The sequence below is a fragment of the Lepus europaeus genome, chromosome 5 (assembly GCF_033115175.1).
Source record: "Lepus europaeus isolate LE1 chromosome 5, mLepTim1.pri, whole genome shotgun sequence".
NCBI lineage: Eukaryota > Metazoa > Chordata > Mammalia > Lagomorpha > Leporidae > Lepus > Lepus europaeus.
This window is the reverse complement of record NC_084831.1, coordinates 120,863,472-120,886,106: the sequence shown is the minus strand read 5'-3', so window position 1 is coordinate 120,886,106 and position 22,635 is coordinate 120,863,472. Positions and strand designations below refer to the sequence as shown.

Genomic DNA, 22,635 nt, shown 5'->3' with positions numbered 1-22,635 from the left:
AGAGAGCTGGCTTGGAAGAGGGGCAACCGGGACAGAATCCGGCGCCCCGACTAGGACTAGAACCCGGTGTGCCAGTGCCGCAAGGCGGAGGATTAGCCTAGTGACCACGGAGCTGGCTGAGCCTTGGCTCTTAAGATTTCTCCAAGTATGTCCTCAAGTCCCCTCCCCTGTCATCAGCCCATTGTCTCCAACCAAGTTCCCTAAAATAAAAGGGAACTTGAGTTTTGCCCTGCGTCACTTTGTAGTTCTCAGCCTCCCTGACTTGCCTGCTGCTGATTCGTTCTGGCTTTGGATTCTGCGGTCTGGAAACTCCTTTGTTGCCATGCCCAGCCCGTAGAGCATCTCTGCTACTCAAAAGATTGAAAGGAAACTCACCCGTCAAGTAGTGGATGGCAAGTTATTTTGCTCACTTAGAATTACATCACCAGAGTAGGAGTAATGAAATGTCACTTCTTGGAATTCTTTAATCCTTTCCTTCAATCTCAGAAAATGAATCGAGTAAGCACAATTCAGGGGCTGAGTGTTCCTCCTCCTGCCCCCATCCCGGGTCCCATATTTGTCCAGGGTTCTATCAGTCTTAACACAGCACTAAAATCTTAGCGTGGAGCAGCACTTGTGAGATTCAGACAGCAAGCAGGGCACCTGCCCCTTCCCTCAGAGAACATTAAGAACTGGATCCAGATTAATTAGGAAGTCCCCCAAGCCAGAGTGCCAAAAGCCACAGGGACACGCACTCAACTCCCACACTTTATTGGAACAAAGGGAAGGGGCAGAACACCACCACAGGCCCACCCGCCAGGGGTGTCCAGGCTTAAGCACCTCATACAGCGGGAGTAGGTCATAAATACAGGCGACATGAGGGGGAGTGTGGGGAAGATGCCATACACAGGAAGGAGGCCAGCGGCCCTTTGGGCTCAGGGGCCGGGCGCGTACTACACTGGCACAGTCCACTGCGGGAGGAAGGCAGCAGAGGGCGGCCCACAGACGGCCCTGAAGCAGAGAGGGGGCCGCTCCCATATGCAGGTGGGAAAGAGGAGGGGGTTCATGGAGGGGAATTCCTTGTTATATATTTGGAAGAAAAGCAGATTTCACCTTACAGATGGGCATGGGACGGAAGACGGAAAGTTTATTTTAAATATTTTAAATATTTTTAGCAGAAGTGCGTGTGGGAACAACTGTCATCTTGCAGACAGGGAAGAGGCTTCTGGGGTGGTTGGTGGTCGTGGATTAGTGTTCACAGGCCATTCCATTCCCAGATGACAGGAGGGAAACGTGCAGGCAGGGGGCGCGCCCTGGGCTACAGGACAAGGGAGGTATACCCAACAGGCACCAGCCCCTCCGAGCCGTCCCGCCCACAGCGCAGCCAGTCCTCGTCCACCGTCGTGATGACACGCAGCACTTCCCCACGCCGGAAGCTCAGCTGGTCAGGCCCCGCAGCGGTGTGGTCACACAGAGCCCGAACCGTCCTGTGGGGACCAGAGGAAGATGCTGAGATGCAAGGAGGTGCAGGTGCCCCCAGGCCTCACCGCCCGCCCCTTCACAGAGCGCGCCTGCTGGTTCAGCTCGGTGAGCATGGACCGGGCTCTGGAGGCGACTCAGGGACCGTCCGCGGACTCGCTGATGCTGGGCCTAACCCTCTCCCGGGCGCCACACGCACTCTTGACCTGCGTATTTGACGCCGCTCGTGCTTCTCCCTGACGCTTCCAGTTCAACATACACAAACTAAGTGGCTCATCTGAACCTGCAAACTGGTCCCTCCGTCCCCTGCAGTGGTGAAGGGCACCGCTTTCTGCCCAGTTGTTGCTGACAGAAACCCAGGGGTCACCGCCACCGCCATCACCAAAAGGCGCTCTGTTTGCATCGCCGACTGCCTCGTCCACTCTCCACCTCTGCCGCACCAGCCAGCCTGGCTCAGGCCTCTATACCCACGCTCTCTCCGTCCCCAGCTATAACCTAACTGGTCTCCAGGAACCTCTCGGCCTGCCTCCCCCAGCTGCATCCACACAGCATTCAGATCGCTGGGAAACACAAGCAAGCCCGCCGTTCCCTGGCTCGGACTCCCCCAGGGCTCCGCAGCTGGCCCAGTGACACCTGCCGCCGCACCAGCACAACCGTCGGCGTCCTCCACTCCGGCCGCAGCCCCTGTGTACCCACAGCTTCTCACTCAGCATGCGTGGGCCTCCCATTCCTTTGCCAGACGGACACCCCTCTGCCATCACTGGGCGGGAGGGCCCCAGGCCTCAGCCCATGCACATGGCCCCAGAGGACTCCGGCTTCCTTTCGTAGTCTTTACTATACACAAATGCTAACTGCTCATTTATCCGCTGTGTCTCCACCAGACCGTGAGCGCCTTGACCTCTGTATTCCCCCGCCCCGCCAGACACAATACTTGGAAAGTGTCGGTGAACCAGGGAAACATCAAGACCCGAAGTAGCCCCAGGGCCAGCTGGGACGCCTCTAGTGACGGGTGCCTCTAGTGACGGGTGCGCCACGCGTCTGCGCTCGCTCGCCTGCCTGCTGCGTGCCAGGTGCGGCCTTCCTAGCAACTACGACCCAAGCACTGCAAAGAAACCAGGGCTGCAGAGATGCTACGCAAACCCAGGCTGTCTGCCTGTAAAGCCCAGACTGTCAGGCCGCCTCCCGCTGCATCGTGCCCGTCCTCACCTGTGGGCCTGCGCCAGGCTGGGCACCGGCGCCTCGGGCTCCTCGGGAGAAGCGGGCGTCTCAGGAGGGGCCCCCCGCTTCACCAGGGCCAACACACTCACAGCCGGGGGCAGCCAGCTGGACGGCCTCCTGCAGGGAGGGGCACAGCTCATGGAGGCCACCCCGCCTCCAGGAACACGACCCAGGAGCCCAGGGACTTGCGGGGAGGGGGCGGTTGCGGGGCCTGCGTGCCGGTCAGGAGCGGCAGGAAGCCGGTCACTGCTAAGGGCGGGGTGGCAGCTGAGACACCGCCACCTTTGGGGTGATTGGGGAGAGGGCGGCAAAGGTCTCCAACGCCAAAAGGCAGAAGGGACCTGCAGAACCAGCAGGGTCTGTACGGGACCAGTGAGGTCCCAGGCTCAGACAGTACCCAAGGCAAACGTGTTCTTAATCTACAGGGCGCATAGTAAAAAGATCAGAGGGTAAAGTCCAGAACCTCAGCCAGGTTCTTTACAAACCTGTACAATGTAACCATTGAAGAAGCTAAGGCTTTTAGCCAGAGGCTACAGAGAACCAGATGGCCAACCTCCAGGTTTTCAGGGAGGCCCACAGGACCTCACTGGGTCAGAGGGTCACAGAGGGAGCAGGTACCCCCATACCTGGACTTCAGGGCTCCACTCTCAGTTTCTGCGGAGCCTCCAGGCACTCCAAACAGCCTCCCAAGCCACACGCCTCTGCCTGGTACCGCTTCCTCTGTGGGCAGGGGTCTCTCGTGCGCACTCTCTGCTGCAGCTCCATGACGCCTGGGTCCCCACCGGGGCAGAGGGAAGCCCTCGGTACCCCCGGAGGCATAGACCCGGGAGGCCTGGGTCAGCTGTTCCCACCAGCTGCCCGCGGTGGGGGAACTTGGAGGAGCCGAGGCATCAGCAGCAGCCTCCCCGGAAGCCCCCCGAAGAGTCTGGGCCAGCCGCCCCCCCCAGTGCAGCACGGCCTGCACAGTCTGCTGCAGGGCTGGGGGTGGGCCTGGCGGGGCGGGGGCCTGAGACGGGCCCAGGGGCAGGTGGTGGTGGTGCTCAAAGAGCAGGTCCAGGTGGAAGGTGAGCACCGACAGCGGCTGCAGCAGCAGCAGCAGCTCTGTGGACAGGGACGGGCAGCCAGCCCGGGCCAGGGAGAAGAATCCAGTGGGCAGGTACAGCAGGGACAACAGGCCTGGAAGAGAGCGGGCCAGCATCAGCCCGGGGGTGCGCCCTTCCCCCATCAGCCCACCAAACACCCTCTGGGCCGCCGCCCTCCTGTTGGAAGACAGGGCGGCCATATCTCTGGCTCTGGGCACCCATGGCCTAGGGAGCGAGCAGGTGGTGACAGATAACCAAGGAGGAGTGAAGGGGCAGAAAGGAGGCCCACGGAGCACGCACGACATGGGGAGGACACACTCGTGGGAGCTTGGACGCAAGTGGACCCTCACTGGGGAAGGGCCCACGGGAGGCATGAGCTGCTGAGTGGGGCCGAGGGGTGGCCCAGGGTGAGAGGGCAGCCACAGGGCCCCGGGGCAGAGGCTGCTGGCGGAGGCACCTGGAACTCAGCAGGACACCAACAAGGCCCGGGGAAGCAGTGGAAGAGATCCCTTCCTTCCTCCCTGCCCGCCCCGCCCTGCCCCTTCCCGGCCCAGCAACCCACCCTCTCCCATCCCCAGCCCCTACCTGCATCTTCCTGCAGACTGGAAAACCACAGCTCCAACTGCTTAGTGCTGGAGAGCAGAGGAGGGGAGGGAGGTCAGGGAGGAGGGGCTGGTCCTCCCCAGGAGGCAGGGCCGCCCCCCCCCACCGGGGTCCCCCGCGCGATGCCCCTGCGGGCCTCAGGTCCTCGAAGGGGCAGTGGGGAAAGGCCACACTCACTTGAGGAGGCCGAGGATGAAGGCATGGAAGCGGCTTCGACTGCTGCTCAGCGGCGCCAGACGGCTGACCTGGTTGTACAGGGTTCCCAGGGCCCGGGTGCTGCAGCCTGCGGACCAGGGCGCGGTCAGCGAGGCGCCGCCCCGCCCTCAGCCTCAGCCCGGACTCTGGCCCCGGCCGCTCACCTGGCTTCACCGAGGCCTCCACCACGCTCCAGGGGCTGCTCCTGCGCTGCCCGGTGATGAGGTCCTTTCGGAAAGGCTTCAGGCCGTCCGCCACCAGGGCATGGAGCGCCGGGCAGAGGGTGGTCAGCACCAGGTGCCCCACGTCCGGGCTGAGCCGGCTGTCCCCCAGCTGGGCCTGCAGGCGGCGCAATGCGGAAGGGGCCCGAGACACTGCAGCCACCTCCCGCCCAGTGTCCCTGCGCCCCTGCTCCGCGCCCCCAACAGGCTCCCCCGCCACCTTCACCTTCTGAACCAAGTTCCGGGCCGCCCCGAAGTGCGAGATGATCTTGTCCACCGAGGCGCTGACGGCTATCAGGAGACCTGCGACGGGGCGGGGGGCAGAAGACGCATCGAAGCCCCCTGTCTCTTCCCCGCCACGCGCCAAGGGCCCTGACAGCCCGAGGGCGGGGCTCCGGGAGGCGCGGCTCGCTGAGAAGCAGGGGTGCGCAGTCGGGGTGCCCTACCTTTCTTCTGCTCCTGCAGCTGGCCGGTCCCGCTCCGGGCTTCTGCCATCCACAGCCGCTGGGCCCGGGGAACACCGGCGAATGACCAGGAACTACGGACTGGGGTAAGGGAAGAAGGACGCGGGGACACTTACCAAAGGTCACCCGAGGGCTCTGGGCTCCTGCACAGGTGATCTCCCGCGGGGTCGGCAGCGCTCCAGCCCCTGAAGGGTCTGGAGCAGACGGGGGAGCGCGGGGGCCTCCGAGGCGAAGTGCCCCCCGCGTCCCGGCGCTCGCCACCCGGCCCCGGCCCCCGATCCCCGCTTCCCCACCTCCTGAACCCTGAAGCCCCGGTGCGGCAGGAGAACCGCGCTCGCCTCCCGCCTGCCCGCCCGGGGCCCGAACCCCGGGGAAGGCCCGGAGCGAGCCGCCCGGGCCCGGCTCCGCCCCGCGCCCGGGGAGCACGTGGGCAGCCCGAACCAATGGAAAGACAGACAGACGCGACAGGGAGGCGGGGCGGGGGAAGGGGAGACCCACGGGTGGGGGTGGGCTGGAAGGCGCCGGAAAGGGGAAACCCGGGCCCACGCCAGCATCCCCGAGTCCAGCCCCCCTTCGCCCCACGTGGGGCGGGCTCGCGGGGAGGGCGTGGCCAGAGCCTCCTGGACCAATGAGCTCCCCCGGGCGCTTCGCCTTCCGCCCTCCGCCCTCCCCCAGCAAGGGATGGGGCCGGGGAGGGGGGGTCCGGCCCGAATTGCGCGGGAAGAACTCCGCCGGGGGCGCGACTCCTGGTCCCTAGCCATGTGTGGGACGCGCCCTAAAGTGGGCTTGGAGGTCGGGCAAGCCGTGTCCACTTTGCTCAGGGCAGGCCTGGAGGGGGGGCGCCGGGCCACGGCAGCGGGAAGAGCAGCGACCCCCGCCGCGCCTCCGCGCGGGGCCCCACGGCCCAGGACCAGCGAACTGGCCGGAATGCCCAAGCTGGAGAGTGGGACCAAGCCGGGAAACCCAGGAGCAAAGACCGGACTGAGGTCCGGCGCGGGTGGGACGGGCTGTGGGTGGGCGGGGCGGCCCCTCCTGCGGCGTGGCTCGCCCGCCACCGTCTTACGTAGCCTGGGCGGAGGCGGCGGGCTCCTGGTCCAGCGAGGGGCCTTCGGCGGACGAGGTGGCGGTGGCAGCGGGGGGGCGGGTACCTGGCGGGGCGGGGGAGCCGCGGCGGGGAAGGTGCTACTTCTGGGGAAGAGCGGGGACAGCAGCAGTGCCAGCTCAGGGCTGGCCAGGCAGGGTAGGGCCCCCCGCGCCGGGGGCGAGTAGGCTCCCACCGGGGACAGGCGGACGGGCAGCAGCTGCTCCTCCGGGGGGCTCGGCGCCCCCAGCAACCGCAGCCCGGCGCCCGGCCGCCCGGCCAGGGGCGCCAGGAGCAGGGACCCAGCTGCGCCCGCGCCCTCACCCGCCAACAGGGGGCGCCCGTCGGCAGAGAGCCGGAAAACCAGGGGCCGGGGGAGTAGGAGGGGACCGGCTGCAGGCAGGATTGGCGGGGCCAGGCGCAGAGGGGAGGGAGGGCAGCGGGGCCGGCAGCCAGGCAAAGAGGGGCGGGAGAAAGAGGGAGCAGAGAGTTAGTCCCGTAGCCCGAGGGCCCGCCCGGTTTCCCTTTCCCGGAGTGCTCCCTGGTGGAGGGGGCGGGGAGTGACACAGAGTGGAGACAGGGGCGGGGCTGGAAGCTGGGGAGGAGTGGGCGAGGCCGAAGCCCGGCCCTCCTCTCTCCGGTTCCTGCGGCCTCTTACCCTCGAGGCCGCTCTGCGCGCCGGGCTCCTCCGGCTCCTTCGCGGCTGGGGCCTCCTCGCCAGCCGCGGGGCTGGCCGCCCTGCCCTCCTCGGGCTGCCCCTCCGCGATGGGTTGTAGCCCGAGCCGGTTCTTCTTCCTCCGGGGAGGGACGGGCGGGGGTGGGGGCCGAGGCGGCACCAAGGCCCAGCCAGCTGGGGGGTCTCGTGGGGGCACGGGCGGGGGCGGGGCCCGGCTTCGGGACCGGAGTTCCTTGAAGGTGGTGACCTCCCGCGGAGCCGCCGAGGTGCCGCCCAGCGAGCCGGCGGGGGGGAGCTCGGTGTCCGGAGAGAAAACTATGAGCCAGTCGCTGCGATCTTTCTTGGCCTGCGGCAGCGGGGGCAGCCCCGAGCCCCGCTTGCGCTTCTGGGCCAGCTCGTGGAAGGACGTGATTGTCCGGTGGGGCGCCGGCTCCTCGCTGACGTCACTTCTCCATCCCCCATCAATTTTCCCTGCTTCTGTTTGCGAGCCGGAATCAGCTAGTCCTGTGGTGGTTTTCCAACAAGAGTCGAATTTCCCAGGTTCCGTTTTCCAGCGTGAGTTAGTATTTCCGTTGGTTTTCCAACCAGAGTTATTGTTGTCGGGGACGTTCCATCCAGCTTCGGCGTTCTCTGTGTCAATTTTCCAAATGGGGTTGATTTTCCAACTGGGCTCCGTTTTCCCAGCATCGATTTTCCCATCTTCCGCCTCCGAGAGCTCAGAGGTGGGAAGGTCCTGCTCCCCACTCTCCTCCTCGTCCTCCAGACTCGGGGAAGCGAGGTCCTGGCCGGCGGTCAGGGCGTTGCAGTTGGAGTCCAGGTCAGGGCCGGGTGGGGAGGAGGCGCCTGAGCAGGAGTCGGGGGAGCAGCAGAAGCTGTCCGGGGAGCAGGGCCCAGGGCCTGCTGCAGCAAGTGGGGAGCCCTGCCCCGGGGGCACGATGCTGGGCTGCGGGTGGCCATCCTCGGCGCGAGGGAGGTCGCGCAAGTAGACGGAGACGGGCGACTCGTCCGGGCTCAGGTCAGAGCAGGAGCTGAGAGAGGAGGAGCAGCCCGGGTCCGAGGGAGAGGCCACCCCCTCCTCCTCCTGCGACGGATCCTGTCGGTTTTCTAAGGCTGCTGGCCCGTGTTCCTGGCAGCATCGGCAGGGCACGGCTGGGCTGTTGGAATTGGCATCCACCAGGGTCCCGCTGCAGGGGCCCCTGCTCTCCTTGCCCCCAGTGTCTCCCGGGGGAGGGGGCGTGCTCAGGGGCCCCTCGCGCAGCTCTGGGCGGCGGGACAAGTGCAGGCCTAGGGAGACGTGCTGGAGGTGGATGTGGTTGAGGTTGCAGAGTAGAGCCCTCTGAGGGGACAGCATGGTGCCGGCGGCGACGCGATGGCCTCTGAACCGGGAGGATCCGGCCTCTCACATCCACCTACCTGGCAACCGCAGGATGCAGACCTAGAAGCCAGGGGTGGCGAGACCCAGCCAGTGAGGGCAAGGGCCGGGGAAGGACACGGAGGTGACTGACTCTGGCTGCTTTGGAAGATATTGAAATAAGATGCAAATCGCCATCGACTGGCCTTTAGTTTCCACTGCAGTGTTTGCAGGTGGAGTCGAATGTACAAGCTCCCCCCCACACACACACACCCCGCCCCAGGAAAGGAGCGGGAGGGTCAGAATGCGGCTCCGGATCCGCGATCTCTGTGGGGGTGCAGGGGCTTGGAAGAGGATGCCGCCCAGAATGGATCCCCGGGCCCTTCCTGCAGCAATCTGACGCTGCCCTCCAGCCTACACCTCCCTCAGAGGAAGGGGCCAAGGGAGACCCCGCCCGAAAGGTCTTAAAAGCAGTGGGGGGGAGGGGCCGGAGGGGGATCAGGGCAAGCCCTGTTAATGCAGGAAAGGGGCGGGGGCTGGAGGGGGAGGACAGAGAAGCCTCAGGACGTCAACTCTGCATCCGCAGGCTGCCCCGCACCGGCTCCAGCCTGCAGCCTCCGTACGCCCTTAGCCGGCTCGCTACCGAGGTCGCCTGTCCATTCTCTCGCTCATCTCCATCATCTAACCACCACCCACCACCCCTGCGCCATTCACTAATACTCTCGCTGGCCTGCCCCACCCCGCCTGCCCCGGCCGATCCCACGTGCCGAGCCCTCCTCACCAGGGTCCTCCTGGAACCGCTCCGGCCCTGGGCTGGTCAGCGGCTCCCACCGTCCCCGCCCGGCGGGGCACAGAGCCGAGGGGAGGGGAGGGGCGCTGGGCCAACCCGCTCCGCTGCGCAGCCGCACCCCTCCGCGCATGGGCGTGGTGTAGCCCAGCCCCGCCTCCCCGCGCCTGACGTCTTGCCTGTGTCACCCACCTAGAGCCAGCCTGCAGCTCTCCGTGCAGCCGCCTCGCCCCCGCCCCGCCCCGCCCGGCCCGGACACAGCCGGGGCCCCGGTGACAAGAGCACGCACAGAACCACAAGGTTACACAATAATTTATTGAGAGCCTCCTCTCCCCTCCCTCGCGGCCTCCGGGTCACTTTTTCCGCTTGTATATCTTGCGCGCTAGCCCCAGGAAGATGGACGCGGGCAGGGGCGCGGCGTACTGCTCGATGAGACCCATGAGGTGGCCGTAGCTGTCCTCCTCGTACTGCGAGAACACGGCCGGCAGATCCAGCTCCTCGTACAGTGCCTTCACCCGGGCCACCTTCTCGGCCTCCTTCTGCCCGTAATTTTCCTGGGGGGAAAAGACTGCGCTCAGCCTTACCTACCCACAACCTCCAGCTCTCCACGCCCTTCATTCGGATTCCAGAACACCCACTCCTGCCCCCTGCCCCAGCCCAAACGTTCAGATACTGCCTGGGGCTTCAGCTTCCTCTGCCCTCGAATTTCACCACTTTGGAGCCACACTGTGCAAGGAGCAGCTCCCAGTGGACACTGGCAGCCTGTGAGAGACCACCTGCAGACCCTGCCGGATGGCCCCCAGGGCTGAGCCCCACTCCCCAGGGTGAGACTCGCTCCCGGCTGCCCTGGCCCTCTCCCGGGCACCTGCAGGATCTGACGCTGTTCCGGGGTGGCCCGCTGCAGACACTGGACCACCAGCCAGCTGCACTTGTTGTCCTGGATGTCGGTGCCAATCTTGCCGGTCACACTGGGGTCCCCAAAGAGGTCGAGGTAATCATCCTGGCGGGGGCAGGCAGGGAGGAATGAGGCGGCTCCGGGGGCAGAGGGCAGGAGGAAGCTGGTGCCGGACCCCCGCCACTGCCTCTGGCCTTCCTACCTGAATCTGAAAGAACTCCCCCATCTCCAGCAGGATCTTCTTGGCATTAGCGTGTTCCTTCTCCCCGTCAATGCCTGCCTGGAAAGGGAAGAGCCTAAGGAGCCGACCCCCAAGACGCTCCGGCTCCCTGGCCGCTTCCTCCACGGGCTCTGGTGCTCCTGCGGCCCTCAGATCACCTCCTTCAGACGTCCTCAGCCTCCCTGACCCGGAAGTCCTGACTGACAGCCCAACTTCCCCGCCACTCCTGGGAGAACCCGTTCTGAAGGCGCTCAGACTCGCTCTCCCCTCACAATTCCCAGCTCCCACATCACTCGGGTCCCATCTTGTTCTTCATCTTTGTGTCACCTCCAACTTCCTCCTGGGTGAAGAGCACTTGGAGAAGCAAGGCCTTCTGGGACCCGGCCTTCTCCCACGTGACTGAATGGTTCCCCCCCCCCACTCCTGCCCTGTTCCCCTGCTTCGGGCCACGCCTCGCCCTGGTTATCAGCACAGGCCTGTGAGCCAGGGCTCTTGTCCCACAGCACGGTGGAGGAGGCAGAGGCTAAGTGACTTTCTCAAGGTGGCCCAGTCATTTGGTGGAGGCTGCAGGTTGTCCAAGTCACCCTGGCCGAGAGCCCCACCGGCACGCCAGGAGAGGGCGAGGAGGCGCGCTCACCATGTACATGGCCGCGGCCACAGGGAGGTAGAAGGAATAGAAGGCTGTCTTGTACTTGACGATGGATTTGTACCTGCGGAGGGGACGAGATGACCTCTTCAGAAGGACGGTGCCCACCCTGAGCCCCCCCTCCGCGTCCACAATGGGTGCCACTGGCTCCCACCTCTTTTCAGTGTATCTGCCAAGGTCCACGCTGCCCTGGGGCGCTGTGATGAGGTCCAGGGTTTGCCCAATCTCAGTCTGGTAAGAACTCTAAGGAAGACAAAGATGGCCCATGAGCCAGGCTTCCTCCAGGTTTGGGGAAGTCCCAGGTCCCAGGGCAGGTGACAAGTGGGCAGAATCAGGCCGCGGGGTGGGGAGTCCCTCAAGCACCTATCCACCCCAGCCCCTTCTTCCAGTCTCACGGGGCCACAGAAACCCTGCTCGCCTCTCCCAACTCCCTCGAGTCTCCCTTCCAGGAAAGCCACCTAAGGATCTCCTGTGCCTGCGGCTGGGAATGTCCTTCGGAGGCCGAGACCACCAGGGCAGCCCTGGCCCAGACACACCTGTAGGAAGAGCTCGATGAGGTTGAGGTAGTAGGGCTGCTCCCGACAGTAGAACTTGAGCAGCCGGTAGATGCATGCTTCCAGAAGCAGGGCGTCGTTGACGGCGTCCAAACCTATGCCTGGCTGGGAGGGGCAGAGGAAATGAGCTCGCGATCTCTGGCACCCGCCAATCTGGCACCCGCCTTGGCCAGCACCCGCCGCCTCCAGCCCCGCGGGCCCGCATTACCTTCTGATACCAGCAGGGCTGCCCCCGGCGGGTGAGGGATGAATCCATGATGTCATCTGACACCAGGAAGAAAGCCTGCAGCTAGGAAAACCAAGAGAGGTGTAAGCCCCGAGGGCTCCCTGGAATGTTCCAGAGTGTTCCTTCCAGGAGGGACAAAGCTGCTGTGAGACAGAAAAGGGGTGTGGCGGGGCGGGGCACAGCTGGTGACGTCTGCACTATGGGCTCTGGAAAAGTCTCATGGCCTCTTTGGCTCAGCCTCCCTACCTACGCAGTTGGCTACACACCTTGCTGCCCAGGTAAGAGACAATAGATCTCTACCCAGCCTAGGGAGATTAAAGCGCCCTGAGACGCACTCTGCCTTGAGAGAAGGCGTAAAGGTTGCTTCTGGCTAAGTTCATGCTAAGTGACTTAACAAAAGGAGGCTCCCTGATGGGACCCCTGTGGCTGTGCTTCCAGGCCTCGGACCAGGACAGCCTTCCCTACAGGAACTCAGTGAGAGGGGCGGGTCTAATCAGGGCACTGAAATCTGCCTCCCGGGTCTGAAACATCTCTGAACTCTTCCAAAGGGACCCTAACCTGGTGGCTTCCCCACCCGCCCCCGGGGAGGGAGGGCCTCGCTGCTGTCTCACAAAGAAAGGAAATGAGAGCAGAAGGCCACTCACAACCACAGGACACGTCCCGCAGCCCAGGGACACGCTCCTTAAGCAGCTTTTCCAGACCGGATTTGTTTAAGATGTATTTATATGAGAGGCACAGTTACATAGAGATCGGGAAAGACATAGAGATCAGACACAGTTACACAGAGAGAGAGGGCTTCCATCTGCTGGTCACTCCCCAAACAGCTGCAATGGCCAGGGCTGGGCCAGGCAGAAGCCAGGGACCATGAGCTTCATCCGGGTTTCTCACATGGGTGCAGGGGCCCAAGCACTTGGGTCATCTTCCACTGCTTTCCCAGGTGCATTAGCAGGGAGCCAGTTTGGAAGCGGACAGCCAGGACTTGACGCCAGCATCGCAGGTGGCCGCTTAGCCCACAACGCCACAGCGCCGGCCCCAGGACCTCACCCCCTCCTGACTGTGTCTCTGGTGGGTCCGTGTTCCTGAGCAAGCAGGTGCACGCCGTGTGGAGAGGGCCACTGCCACCCCTACTACTGTCCTGGGCCAGGTCCTCGGGGAAGGAGGTGTCCACATGCGCCTTTACCTGACCTCACCCCAGGGGGGCAGCGAGGGCCTTCGAGATTTGGAGGCACAGGTTTCACTTACGCTGGAGTGGCATGCTCCCCAAGAGCCGCCCGCCCACGGGTGACCACAATGCAGCGTCAGCCACCACCACTCGACCAGAGACAGCATCTGAGAGAGCCCACCCGGGGCCCCCTCAACCTCCAGGGCCCCAGCAGTGATGGGGAACCCCCTGCACGTGCTATTCTCTGGGGGAGGGGCTGCGAAAGAGAACTATGAGTGCCAGTGCCAGAGACCTCGCGGGTGGGACAGTCGGGAGCCTCAGGGGCAGGCCCTCAGCATTGAGGGGCCGCATCTCTCCGGGATGTGCTACAGGGGAGGGGAGGGGAGACCCCCTGCATCACCACGGGGGCATGTGTTCTACACCGTGTGGCCCAACTGTCTCCACCAGGAAATCATCAGATCCATCCACACCAAACACCTGGCCTGGAGGTGACTGGCAGAGGGAATGTTCTGGATTAAAGACCAGAGAAAGGGGCCAGTGTTGTGGCCCAGTGGGTAAGCTACCACTTACAATGCCAGCACCCCATACTGGAGTGCCAGTTTGAGTCCCAGATGCTCTGTTTCCAATCCAACTCCCCCCTAGTGCACCTGGGAAAGCAAAAATATGACCCAAGTGCATGGGCCCCTGCACCCATGTAGGAGACCCAGATGAAGCCCCTGGCTCCTGGCTTCTGCCTGGCCCAGCCATGCCCATTGCAGCCATTTTGGGGAGTGAAAAAGCAGACAGAAGACCTCTGTCTTTCCCTCTCTTTCTGTCACTCTGCCTTCCAAATAAATAAATTTACTTTTTAAAAGATGTATTTATTTATTTGAAAGTCAGAGGTACGGAGAGACAGAGAAATCTTCCATAAAGGTTCATCCCCGAGACGGCCACAATGGCCAGGGCTGAGCCACATGAAGCCAGGAACCATGAACTTCATCTGGGTCTCCCACATGGGTGCAGGGGCCCAAGCACCTGGGCCATCTTTCACTGCTTTTCTCAGGCCATTAGCAGGGAGCTGGACTGGAAGTGGAGCAGCCAGGACAGGAACTGGCGCCCTGGGATGCTGGCATCACAGGCGGCAAGCATTACCTATGATGCTACAACACCAGCCCTTAAATAAATAAATCTTTAAAAAGAAAATGGAGAAAGACTACGAAATGCAATGCACCACCCTGTACTGGATCCTGGATGCTTAAAACAATAGCGATAGAGGAACCTGGGGAGAAAGTGGAATATAAGCCACATGCTGTGATATCGCCATGAAACAGCCTGGCTGTGCAGCCGGTGCTGTGGTTACTCAGGCGGTAAATGCAGAAGAGGAAGAGGGAAATGAGGGCAGAAGCAGAAACCCTAGCATTACCCGTGTAGAAAGCACAGCGGACGGCTGCTGGGGCGCACGGGAAGCGATGGCATCACAGCCATGTCCAGCAGCCCTCAGGGTACACAGGCAGCAGCCAGGTATGGCCCCGGGCCCCAGCTCTGCTCCTCGCCCCGCCCCGCCCCTCCTGCCCTGCTCTCCTGGCCGGTCATCTCCAAGTTTATGGGCTCCTCAGCCTGGTGGATCTCGAGAGGCATATCTCCGTCATCCAGAGCCCTCGTCTTGCTACCTCCCTGGGGGCCAAGCCCTAGTCTCCAGCCCACATCACTCACAAGCTCCAGATGAGAGCCCCCGAGGCTCTCCCCATGCCAAGAACGCAGCGTGGCTGACAGAGCTTGGCACGTGCTCCAAGCCAGCTGCTCCTCCCCTCGGGCCAGGAGGCCAGCAGCATCCACCGCTCACCAGTCCCGAGTACCCACCCTTCCCGGATTCACTTCCGCCCACCTCAGGCCTGGCACCCCCGCCAGAAACCCAGGCCCCCGCGGCTCGGGAAGCCTTTATGCAGGGCCAGCAAACTACAGCTTCCAAGACAAGGAGAGTGCGGAGTGCGTGGAGCAGAGGCAGACGCCAAGGAGCACGCCTGGGATGAGCGCGCCTGCCCTGGGCAGGCGGCCTTGACCCAGAATGCGGCGCGGATCCTGCACTGCCCCGGGGGAGGCCAGAAACCTAGGTTTGTAAGTGAAACTTCTTTTCCTTTTTAAAGAATGATTTACTGGAAAGGCAGGGTTACAGACAGAGAAAGAAAAAGACAGAAAGCGAGATCCCCCACCTGCTGTCACTCCCCAAATGGCCATGAACAATGGGAGCTGCACCAGGCCAAAGCCAGAAGCCAGGAGCTCCATCCAGGTCTCCCACGTGCGTGGCAGGGGCCCAAGCAGTTGGGCCATCGCCCACTGCTTTCCCAGGCGCACCAGCAGGACACTGCGTTGGAAGTGGAGCAGCCAGGACTTGAACCAGCGCTCATATGGGATGCTGGTGTCGCAGGCGGTGGCCTAACCTGATGTGCCACACAACAGCCCCAAAATCTCTTCTTTGTGAAATTTAGGGGACTTTATTTTTTAAAATTTTATTCATTTATTTGAGAGGCAGTTATAGACAGAGCGAGAGAGAGAAAAAGGTTTTCCACCCACTGGTTAGCTCCCCAAATGGCTGCAACAGCCGGAGCTGGGCCGATCTGAAACCAGGAGCCAGGAGCTTCTTCCGGGTCTCCCATGTGGGCGCAGTGACCCAAGCACTTGGGCCATCTTCTACTGCTCTCCCAGGCCATAGCAGAGAGCTGGATCGGAGGTAGAGCAGCTGGAACTTGAACCGGCGCCCATGAGGGATGCCAGTATCACAGGTGGAGGCTTAGCCTATACAACACCAGCCCCAAGGGATTTAATTTTAAAACATTTTCAAAAGCTACCAATGGGCTACCAATTCTTTTATTTTATTTTTTTGACAGGCAGAGTTAGACAGTGAGAGAGACAGAGAGAAAAGTCTTCCTTTTTCCGTTGGTTCACCCCCCAAGTAGCCGCTACGGCCAGTGCATTGTGGCCGGGGTGCTGCGGCGATCTGAAGCCAGGAGCCAGGTGCTTCCTCCTGGTCTCCCATGGGGTGCAGGGCCCAAGCACTTGGGCCATCCTCCACTGCACTCCCGAGCCACAGCAGAGAGCTGGACTGGAAAAGGAGCAACCGGGACAGAATCTGGCACCCCAACCGGGACTAGAACCAGGGGTGCCGGCGCAGCAGGCAGAGGATTAGCCTAGTGAGCCGCAGCACCGGCCAAGGGCTACCAATTCTTAATCTCTGCTCTAGAACAGTCTGGCAGAAGAACGCCACTGGGGAGGGCATCACGGCATACAGGATGAGGCGCTGCGTGAGACACTCAGATCCCTTATCAGAGTGCTGCTTTGAGCGCTGGCTACTCAGCTTCTGATCGAGCTTCCTGCTAATGTGCCTAGGAAGCAGCGGATAACGGCTCAAGTATGTAAGTGCCTGTAGCACACACAGGAGCCCTGGATGGAGTTCCTAGCTCCTGGCTTTGGCCAGGCCCAGCCTTGACTGTTACAGCCGTTTGGGGAGTGAACCAACAGCTTTTACATGTACATATAGATTTTTTGAGACAGGCAGAACTCCCCAGTGGTTCACTCCCCAAATGCCTGGCATCCTCCTGCTCCGAGGACAGAGCTGAGGCCTCTCTGGCAGGTCTGGAGGCCAGGCTCCCCTCTACCTGCACTTATGTATACAGCTGATGACCAAGGAGGGTGCCCCGCTTGTGAACCCCGGGAGTAATCCCCTATGTAAAACTGGCACCAGCACACGAGAGGCACAGAAGCACAGACACGAGGCCCCTGCGCCCCTCCTCTCAGAAGCCCCTCTCACCAGTTCCACACACCAGCCCACGGTCAGGGCCCGCTGGAGACTCTCAGCGTCCTGCTTCCGTGGCTCCACCAGCTCCCGGAAGGCCACCAGCACCGTCAAACCCCGGTTGTACTTGCCGCCAATGGCATTGTACTCCAGGACCTGGCAACGAGGGGGAGGGACAGGGCGTCAGAGTCCACACGACACCAACTGAGGTTCTCCCTGCTTTCACCCATTCTCCAGTGCCCCCTACCTGTAGCCTCCCCGGCGCCTCCTCCAGGGAGCCCCTGGGATTGCTATTCCCTTGGCTCTTTCCCTGAAGTCCTGGAGACAGCCAGTGCCCAGGCTCCATAGTGGATTAAATGCTGCTCCCCAACCCCAAACAGGGTTCGAACTCAGGAGAAGCTCAGCACGCATTTTGCTCAGGCCTCCTTCTCAGGTCTCTGACCCACCCCACCTCCCTGGACCTCCCCTTCACCACCCTGCCTTACACCTGCTACCCAGAGTTCAGCCCACCTGCAGTGAAAGCCTCCCTCCCTAGGAAAGACAAGGCCCCCAAAGTTGGCCAGAGGAGGCGTTGGAGGGGACCCAGGTTGGGGATCCATTCCCCACCTAACTCTCTCCTCCCTAACCCCACCTCTTCCTCCAGGGAGCTGCTCCCCTGCTCCTTGCCCCAAGTCATGGGCACAGCGGCCGGGTCCCCTCATGCCCAGGCACACTCTGGCTGTATCGCCTTGCCCAATGCTTGGGTCTCTCACTTTGCCTTCTGCTCTCCACCGGAGCCGACGTCCCCTTCAATTCCCATCGCCACACTGACAGAGCCCTCCCCGCCTTCCCTCAGGTCCCCTCAGAGATGAGACAGACAACGCTTAGAGAAAGAATTTTACTAGACACTCCAAAGGAACAAAAGCAAACGATTAGGCAACTTCAGCATCATAGCAATCACCCTGGGGGGGGGGGGAATTCCAGGTTAGGGGAGACAGGACCCCCCAGCCCGCCTTCCTCCTGTGGCTGCCCCCTTCCGACTCCAGGACACTGAACCACAGCCTTACCCGGTCCCACGCAGAGTGGTGTGGGTGGCCCATCCCCTCCCACAGCCAGAAGTCAGGTTGAAACTGGCACCCCAAACAGCCCTGCCCAAAGCACCCCTAAAAAGCCTTTTCCTTTCTCTGTCCAGAACCAAAAGCCACAGCTGCAGCCCACACACAAGGGCAGGGTGCCCAGTGGCTCACGTGCTCCAGTCCAACTCCCTCACCTCCTTAAGCCGGGCAATAGCGTCGCCCGTCTCCGGGTGCCCCATCTCCTCCTCGGTCAGCACCCTGACGATCTGCGAGAAGTGCTGAATGAAGTCCTGCTTCTCTTGGGCGTAAGCATCTGGCTTCTGGTCTCCGTTCATGATGAGAGAGGAGCAAAGTGCTCTGAAGAAGGGAAGAACGAGTCAGAGACCCGACCGGTGCTCCCCTCCCCAAGACCCCTCACCCCAACCACACTCACCGGGGCTCCTCTGTCCTCGCTTGGCACCAGCATCGGGCACTGTGCCAGGCCCCCAGGACCGGGTACCCGTGCACCAGAGAGGGCCTCCGTAGGGAACCCAGCAACCTCTCCCGGGGCACCCAGCAGGGAGCTGGCAGCAGGAGGAGCCCCACAGATCTCAGCCAGCGGGACAAGGGCATCGTGGGAGTGGCATGGGGTGGGGGCACCGAGCACTCCCTGCAGGGGCAAGCACCGAAGGCAGCTGCTTGGTCGCAGCTCCTGGATGACCCCCACCAACCTTTTAAACCTCCTGGCCCACAATGCCCCGCCCCCTTGGGGCAAAACTTGGGAATAACTAAAGAAAGGATATTTCAGGGAACAAAAAGTAGGGCTGGTGACTGGGGCCCAACAGATGGCCACTTAGGAGTAAGGTTAGAATCAAAGGCTGCGTGCACAAGGCTGGAGTGGGTGCAGAGCGCGGCACCCCAGGATTACGGGTTAAGAGGATCCCTAAATCACACAGAAGCCAAACTGGGGGGTCTAGGAGCTAAGAGAGTAGCTGGGCAGAAGCACTGCCAAATCTAGAAGCTAGCTCTTCCTAGACAGACGATGAAGCGGGGTGCCCAGGCTCTAAGTTACGCCCCACGGGTGCTGCGGACACAAGCGGTGGAGCGCGGGGACCGGGCATCCCAAGCCTCGCAGGAGGCGCTGGGACTTGAGCAGATGGCCTCGGAGCAACTCTGGGCGGGCGGGGAGGGCTCGCAGCAGGAGTAAACCCAGGTCCGGACATGGTGGGCAGTGTCAGGAAAACACATGGGCGAAGTTCGGGAGTTTCCGCACAGACAGAGGGCAGGCCAGCTGAGCCACCGACCCCAGCACAACAGGCTGGGCTTCCCGTGCCCCACAGCATCCCTAGAGAAGTAAGGCCGGGTCTCGGACCTCCGCCTCCTGTCCCAGCACGCGACCTCTCTCACCTGTTCCTGGATGCTGGTTCTTGCTTGATCCAGATTGTTGGCGGCTTACTCCTAAAAGCCGAACACGCTCCGCGCTCAGCCCTCTGGGTGGAGTAGTTTCGAATCCCCCTCCTTCGCCGGCAGAGATGCGACATTAGACTACAACTCCCGGCGTGCCACGGGAGGACAGAAACAGCGCGATCTAGCGTGGGCCGGCTGGGCGGAGACGAGCAGCGCTGATTGGGTGCTTGCCCTCGTATGAGCATGGGTCCTGCGGCGGACGACCAATGAAAGGGCTGTGCAGGCGCTGTCAGCCCAGCGGACGGGCGGGGGCGGTGGGAGTGCTGGCGGCGACCCAGCTGCCCACGCCCCCGCCTGCTTCCTGGCTGTCACCTTACTCTCGGCTCCCATTTTCGTTATATTCCTGCACAGCGGCGTGGCAGGTTGGTATAACCGGGGGTCGGCTTGGCGGCAAAGCCTCCGCTCCAGCTCCCTGCTATGGCCTGGGAAAGCAGCGGAAGATGGCCCAAGTCCTTGGGCCCCTGTACCCGTGCGGGAGACCTGGAAGAAGCTCCTGGCTCCTGATGGGCCCAGCTCCTGCCATTGAGGCCATCTGGGGAGTGAACCAGCGGTTGGAAGATTCTCTCTCTCTCTCTCTCTCTGCCTCTTCCTTTGTAGCTTTGCCTTTCAAATAAATAAATTTTTTTACAAAAAGGGTCAACTTTGACATTAATTAGTTCTCCAACTCAGGGAAATCATTTAATAGCTGTGACCCTCGGTCCAATTGATTTCTTGGCTTTCTTCACCAGTTGCATCAGGACAAAATCAAGAGGCAATGAATATAAAATGCTGAATTTTATAACTATAAATGAGACTATAACGAGGCCCCTCAACCAGCAGCGCGCCAGCAGCGGTGGCCATTGGAGGGTGAATCAACGGCAAAAGGAAGACCTTTCTCTCTGTCTCTCTCTCTCACTGTCCACTCTGCCTGTCAAAAAATAAAATAAAATAAAAATAAATAAATAAATAAAAAGAACAGGGGCTGGGCCAGGCCAAAGCCAGGAGCCAGGAGCTTCTTCCAGGTCTCCCACATGGGTGCAGGGGCTTGGTCCATCTGTGAGACCTGAGCCTGAATCAAGGTATAACTATTTTAAATTAGGCCTCCATGGCCGGCGCCGCGGCTCACTAGGCTAATCCTCCGCCTTGCGGCGCCAGCACACCGGGTTCTAGTCCCGGTCGGGGCGCCGATCCTGTCCCGGTTGCCCCTCTTCCAGGCCAGCTCTCTGCTGTGGCCAGGGAGTGCAGTGGAGGATGGCCCACGTGCTTGGGCCCTGTACCCCGTGGGAGACCAGGAGAGGCACCTGGCTCCTGCCTTCGGATCAGCGCGAACCAACGGCAAAAGGAGGACCTTTCTCTGTCTCTCTCTCTCACTGTCCACTCTGCCTGTCAAAAATAAAAAAATAAAATAAAAATAAATAAATAAAATAAAATAAATTAGGCCTCCATCTTGTAACTTGGGCCTGACCAGGCCCTGAACCCTAAGCCAGGAGTAAAGAAATGAACTCACCTTGCAATAAAATCTCCTAGCAACAGCTGATTAACAGATAACAGAGAAATACCTAGAGTCCCAGGTGTCTTCTCAGGGCAGACAAGGTGACTGATAGCTACCCGAGACCCTGCAGTTCGGCACGTGCACCCCAGCAGCTCGGACCCTATGCTTCGGCCAATCAATTCAAAAGGCATCAACCCCAAAGCCATCCAACCACCTTTAGTAGGTCCGTTCCCGCCACTGGATGCACTAATCAATTCTAGGAGATGTCCTTTGAATTTCCCGCGGGATGAGATGATTTGCTAAATGGTACCATGATGTATAGAATGTCTCTCAAAACCCTATAAAAACCCTGTTAACTGAAGGGTCGGGTCTCTCAATTCAGACCTGCTGCGTCGGTGTTCATTGAGAGACCAGGCCCGGACCTGCAATAAAACTCTCGCGTGCTTTACTGCAGTATCGGCTCCTTGGTGGTCTTTGGGGACGACTGAACTGGGCGTTACACCACCACCCTGTGACAGGGCCAGGCTCTGCTGTCCAGCCTTGCTCCCTTCCCTACCACAGCCAAGTCAATGCCAACCTCTTTTTACTTCCTGCCCTCACCCCATCCTGCTGTGCCTCCTCAACGCTCTCTGCACCTGAGAGAAACGGGGAGCTCTTTCAAATTTCCCATGGGATGAGACAATTTGCTAAAGCTGCCTGGATGGCTTTGGGGTTGATGCCTTTTGAATTGATTGGCCGAAGCATAGGGTCCGAGCTGCTGGGGTGCACGTGCCAATCTGCAGGGTCTCGGGTAGCTATCAATCACCTTGTCTGCCCTGAGAAGACACCAGGGACTCTAGGTATTTCTCCGTTATCTGTTAATCGGCTATTGCTAGGAGATTTTATTGCAAGGTGAGCTCATTTATTTACTTCTGCCTTAGGGTTCAGGGCCTGGTCAGGCCCAAGTTACGAGATGGAGGCTTAATTTAAAATAGTTATACCTTGGCCGGCGCCGCGGCTCACTAGGCTAATCCTCCGCCTTGCGGCGCCGGCACACCAGGTTCTAATCCCGGTCGGGGCACCGATTCTGTCCCGGTTGCCCCGCTTCCAGGCCAGCTCTCTGCTGTGGCCAGGGAGTGCAGTGGAGGATGGCCCAAGTGCTTGGGCCCTGCACCCCATGGGAGACCAGGAGAAGCACCTGGCGCTACCGCGGCGGCCATTGGAGGGTGAACCAACGGCAAAAGGAAGACCTTTCTCTCTGTCTCTCTCTCACTGTCCACTCTGCCTGTAAAAAAAAAAAAAATAGTTATACCTTGATTCAGGCTCAGGTCTCATATTCCCCCCTTCTACTGGTAACTATGGGGACCAATCATGGTTCCCTTCTGTCCATTTCAACGGCCTGTTCATCTAAGGGCTGAGATCGCAGGACCATCAACTGAATCATGCTAACCCTTGTTTTCTAGTCAGGGTCTATAACAAAGGACAGAAAGATGCTGTCTAAGCCAAATAGAAACTGACAGAAGGGGCTTTAAGGCTTTGGCCGCTATGAGGCCCAGACCTATTTATTTTTTTAACATGGGGTACATCCCAAGAGAGGTGCAAACCTCCTTGGGAAGGCACCCTCTTGACTTCCATTACCTAGCTGGCCTGGGAGGGAGCTGGCCAGGTAAAGGCAGGTGGCATCTTTAACAGGAAATTTACAGTTCTGCCTGCAGTGTTGACCCTACTTTGTCAGCCCCTCTGCAGCGGTGGTTACTTTGGAAGCCGCGCCGAGTGAAGTTTTTCAGCCTAGAGCCTACAAGATCTGTGGCTCTGACCTGGGCATTCTTTGACTCCAGGGCAGGTCCATTTCCAGTGATCCAACTCTTGGCAGAGCTGCCAGGGCTCTTCACAAGCTGACCTCTGCTGAAGCCCAGGCTTACCACATTGATAGCCACTGTAGTGGACTGGCCTGTTGGGTCTCCTTGAGGGCAGATCACTGTACAGAGCTGCCTGTAATAGGCCTGCCACCCATTGTTTTTGATGCCTAGTTTTTTTTTTTTTCTTGTTTTTGTTAAAGCAGACCAGAGGATGCAA

At 61.1% G+C, this 22,635-nt stretch overlaps 3 protein-coding genes across 6 annotated transcripts; 1 reads left to right on the top strand and 2 right to left on the bottom strand.

The window, feature by feature from the left end:
* Window positions 1-219: 219 nt before the first annotated feature.
* RUSC1 (RUN and SH3 domain containing 1) lies at window positions 220-9,218 on the bottom strand. 3 transcript variants are annotated; one of them, XM_062192436.1, is made up of 11 exons: window positions 9,131-9,218; window positions 6,981-8,433; window positions 6,305-6,715; window positions 5,224-5,322; window positions 5,004-5,080; window positions 4,721-4,895; window positions 4,539-4,644; window positions 4,344-4,390; window positions 3,303-3,852; window positions 2,665-2,793; window positions 220-1,466 (listed from the first exon to the last, which is right to left on the bottom strand). In XM_062192436.1, exons 2-11 carry the CDS (start codon window positions 8,347-8,349, stop codon window positions 1,298-1,300), a joined length of 3,132 nt encoding a protein of 1,043 aa, XP_062048420.1. In that variant the 5' UTR covers window positions 8,350-8,433; window positions 9,131-9,218; the 3' UTR covers window positions 220-1,297. The 3 variants fall into 3 exon arrangements, with proteins under 3 accessions (XP_062048420.1, XP_062048419.1, XP_062048421.1); XM_062192435.1 differs by lacking the exon at window positions 9,131-9,218 and having other exon boundaries at window positions 6,981-8,442; XM_062192437.1 differs by lacking the exons at window positions 6,305-6,715; window positions 6,981-8,433; window positions 9,131-9,218 and adding an exon at window positions 5,535-5,636 and having other exon boundaries at window positions 271-1,466.
* LOC133759208 (putative uncharacterized protein RUSC1-AS1) lies at window positions 8,368-9,332 on the top strand. Its single transcript, XM_062190154.1, has 2 exons — window positions 8,368-8,463; window positions 8,691-9,332. Exons 1-2 carry the CDS (start codon window positions 8,368-8,370, stop codon window positions 9,330-9,332), a joined length of 738 nt encoding a protein of 245 aa, XP_062046138.1.
* A 101-nt stretch (window positions 9,333-9,433) lies between these two features.
* FDPS (farnesyl diphosphate synthase) lies at window positions 9,434-19,158 on the bottom strand. Of its 2 annotated transcripts, XM_062192433.1 has the most exons (11): window positions 19,050-19,138; window positions 18,097-18,312; window positions 17,858-18,020; window positions 16,624-16,764; window positions 11,660-11,740; window positions 11,434-11,556; window positions 11,052-11,140; window positions 10,889-10,961; window positions 10,234-10,311; window positions 10,002-10,136; window positions 9,434-9,690 (listed from the first exon to the last, which is right to left on the bottom strand). In XM_062192433.1, the coding sequence occupies exons 2-11, from the start codon at window positions 18,273-18,275 to the stop codon at window positions 9,490-9,492; spliced, it is 1,263 nt and encodes a 420-aa protein (XP_062048417.1). In that variant the 5' UTR covers window positions 18,276-18,312; window positions 19,050-19,138; the 3' UTR covers window positions 9,434-9,489. The 2 variants fall into 2 exon arrangements, with proteins under 2 accessions (XP_062048417.1, XP_062048418.1); XM_062192434.1 differs by lacking the exon at window positions 18,097-18,312 and having other exon boundaries at window positions 19,050-19,158.
* Between the last annotated feature and the right edge of the window lie 3,477 nt (window positions 19,159-22,635).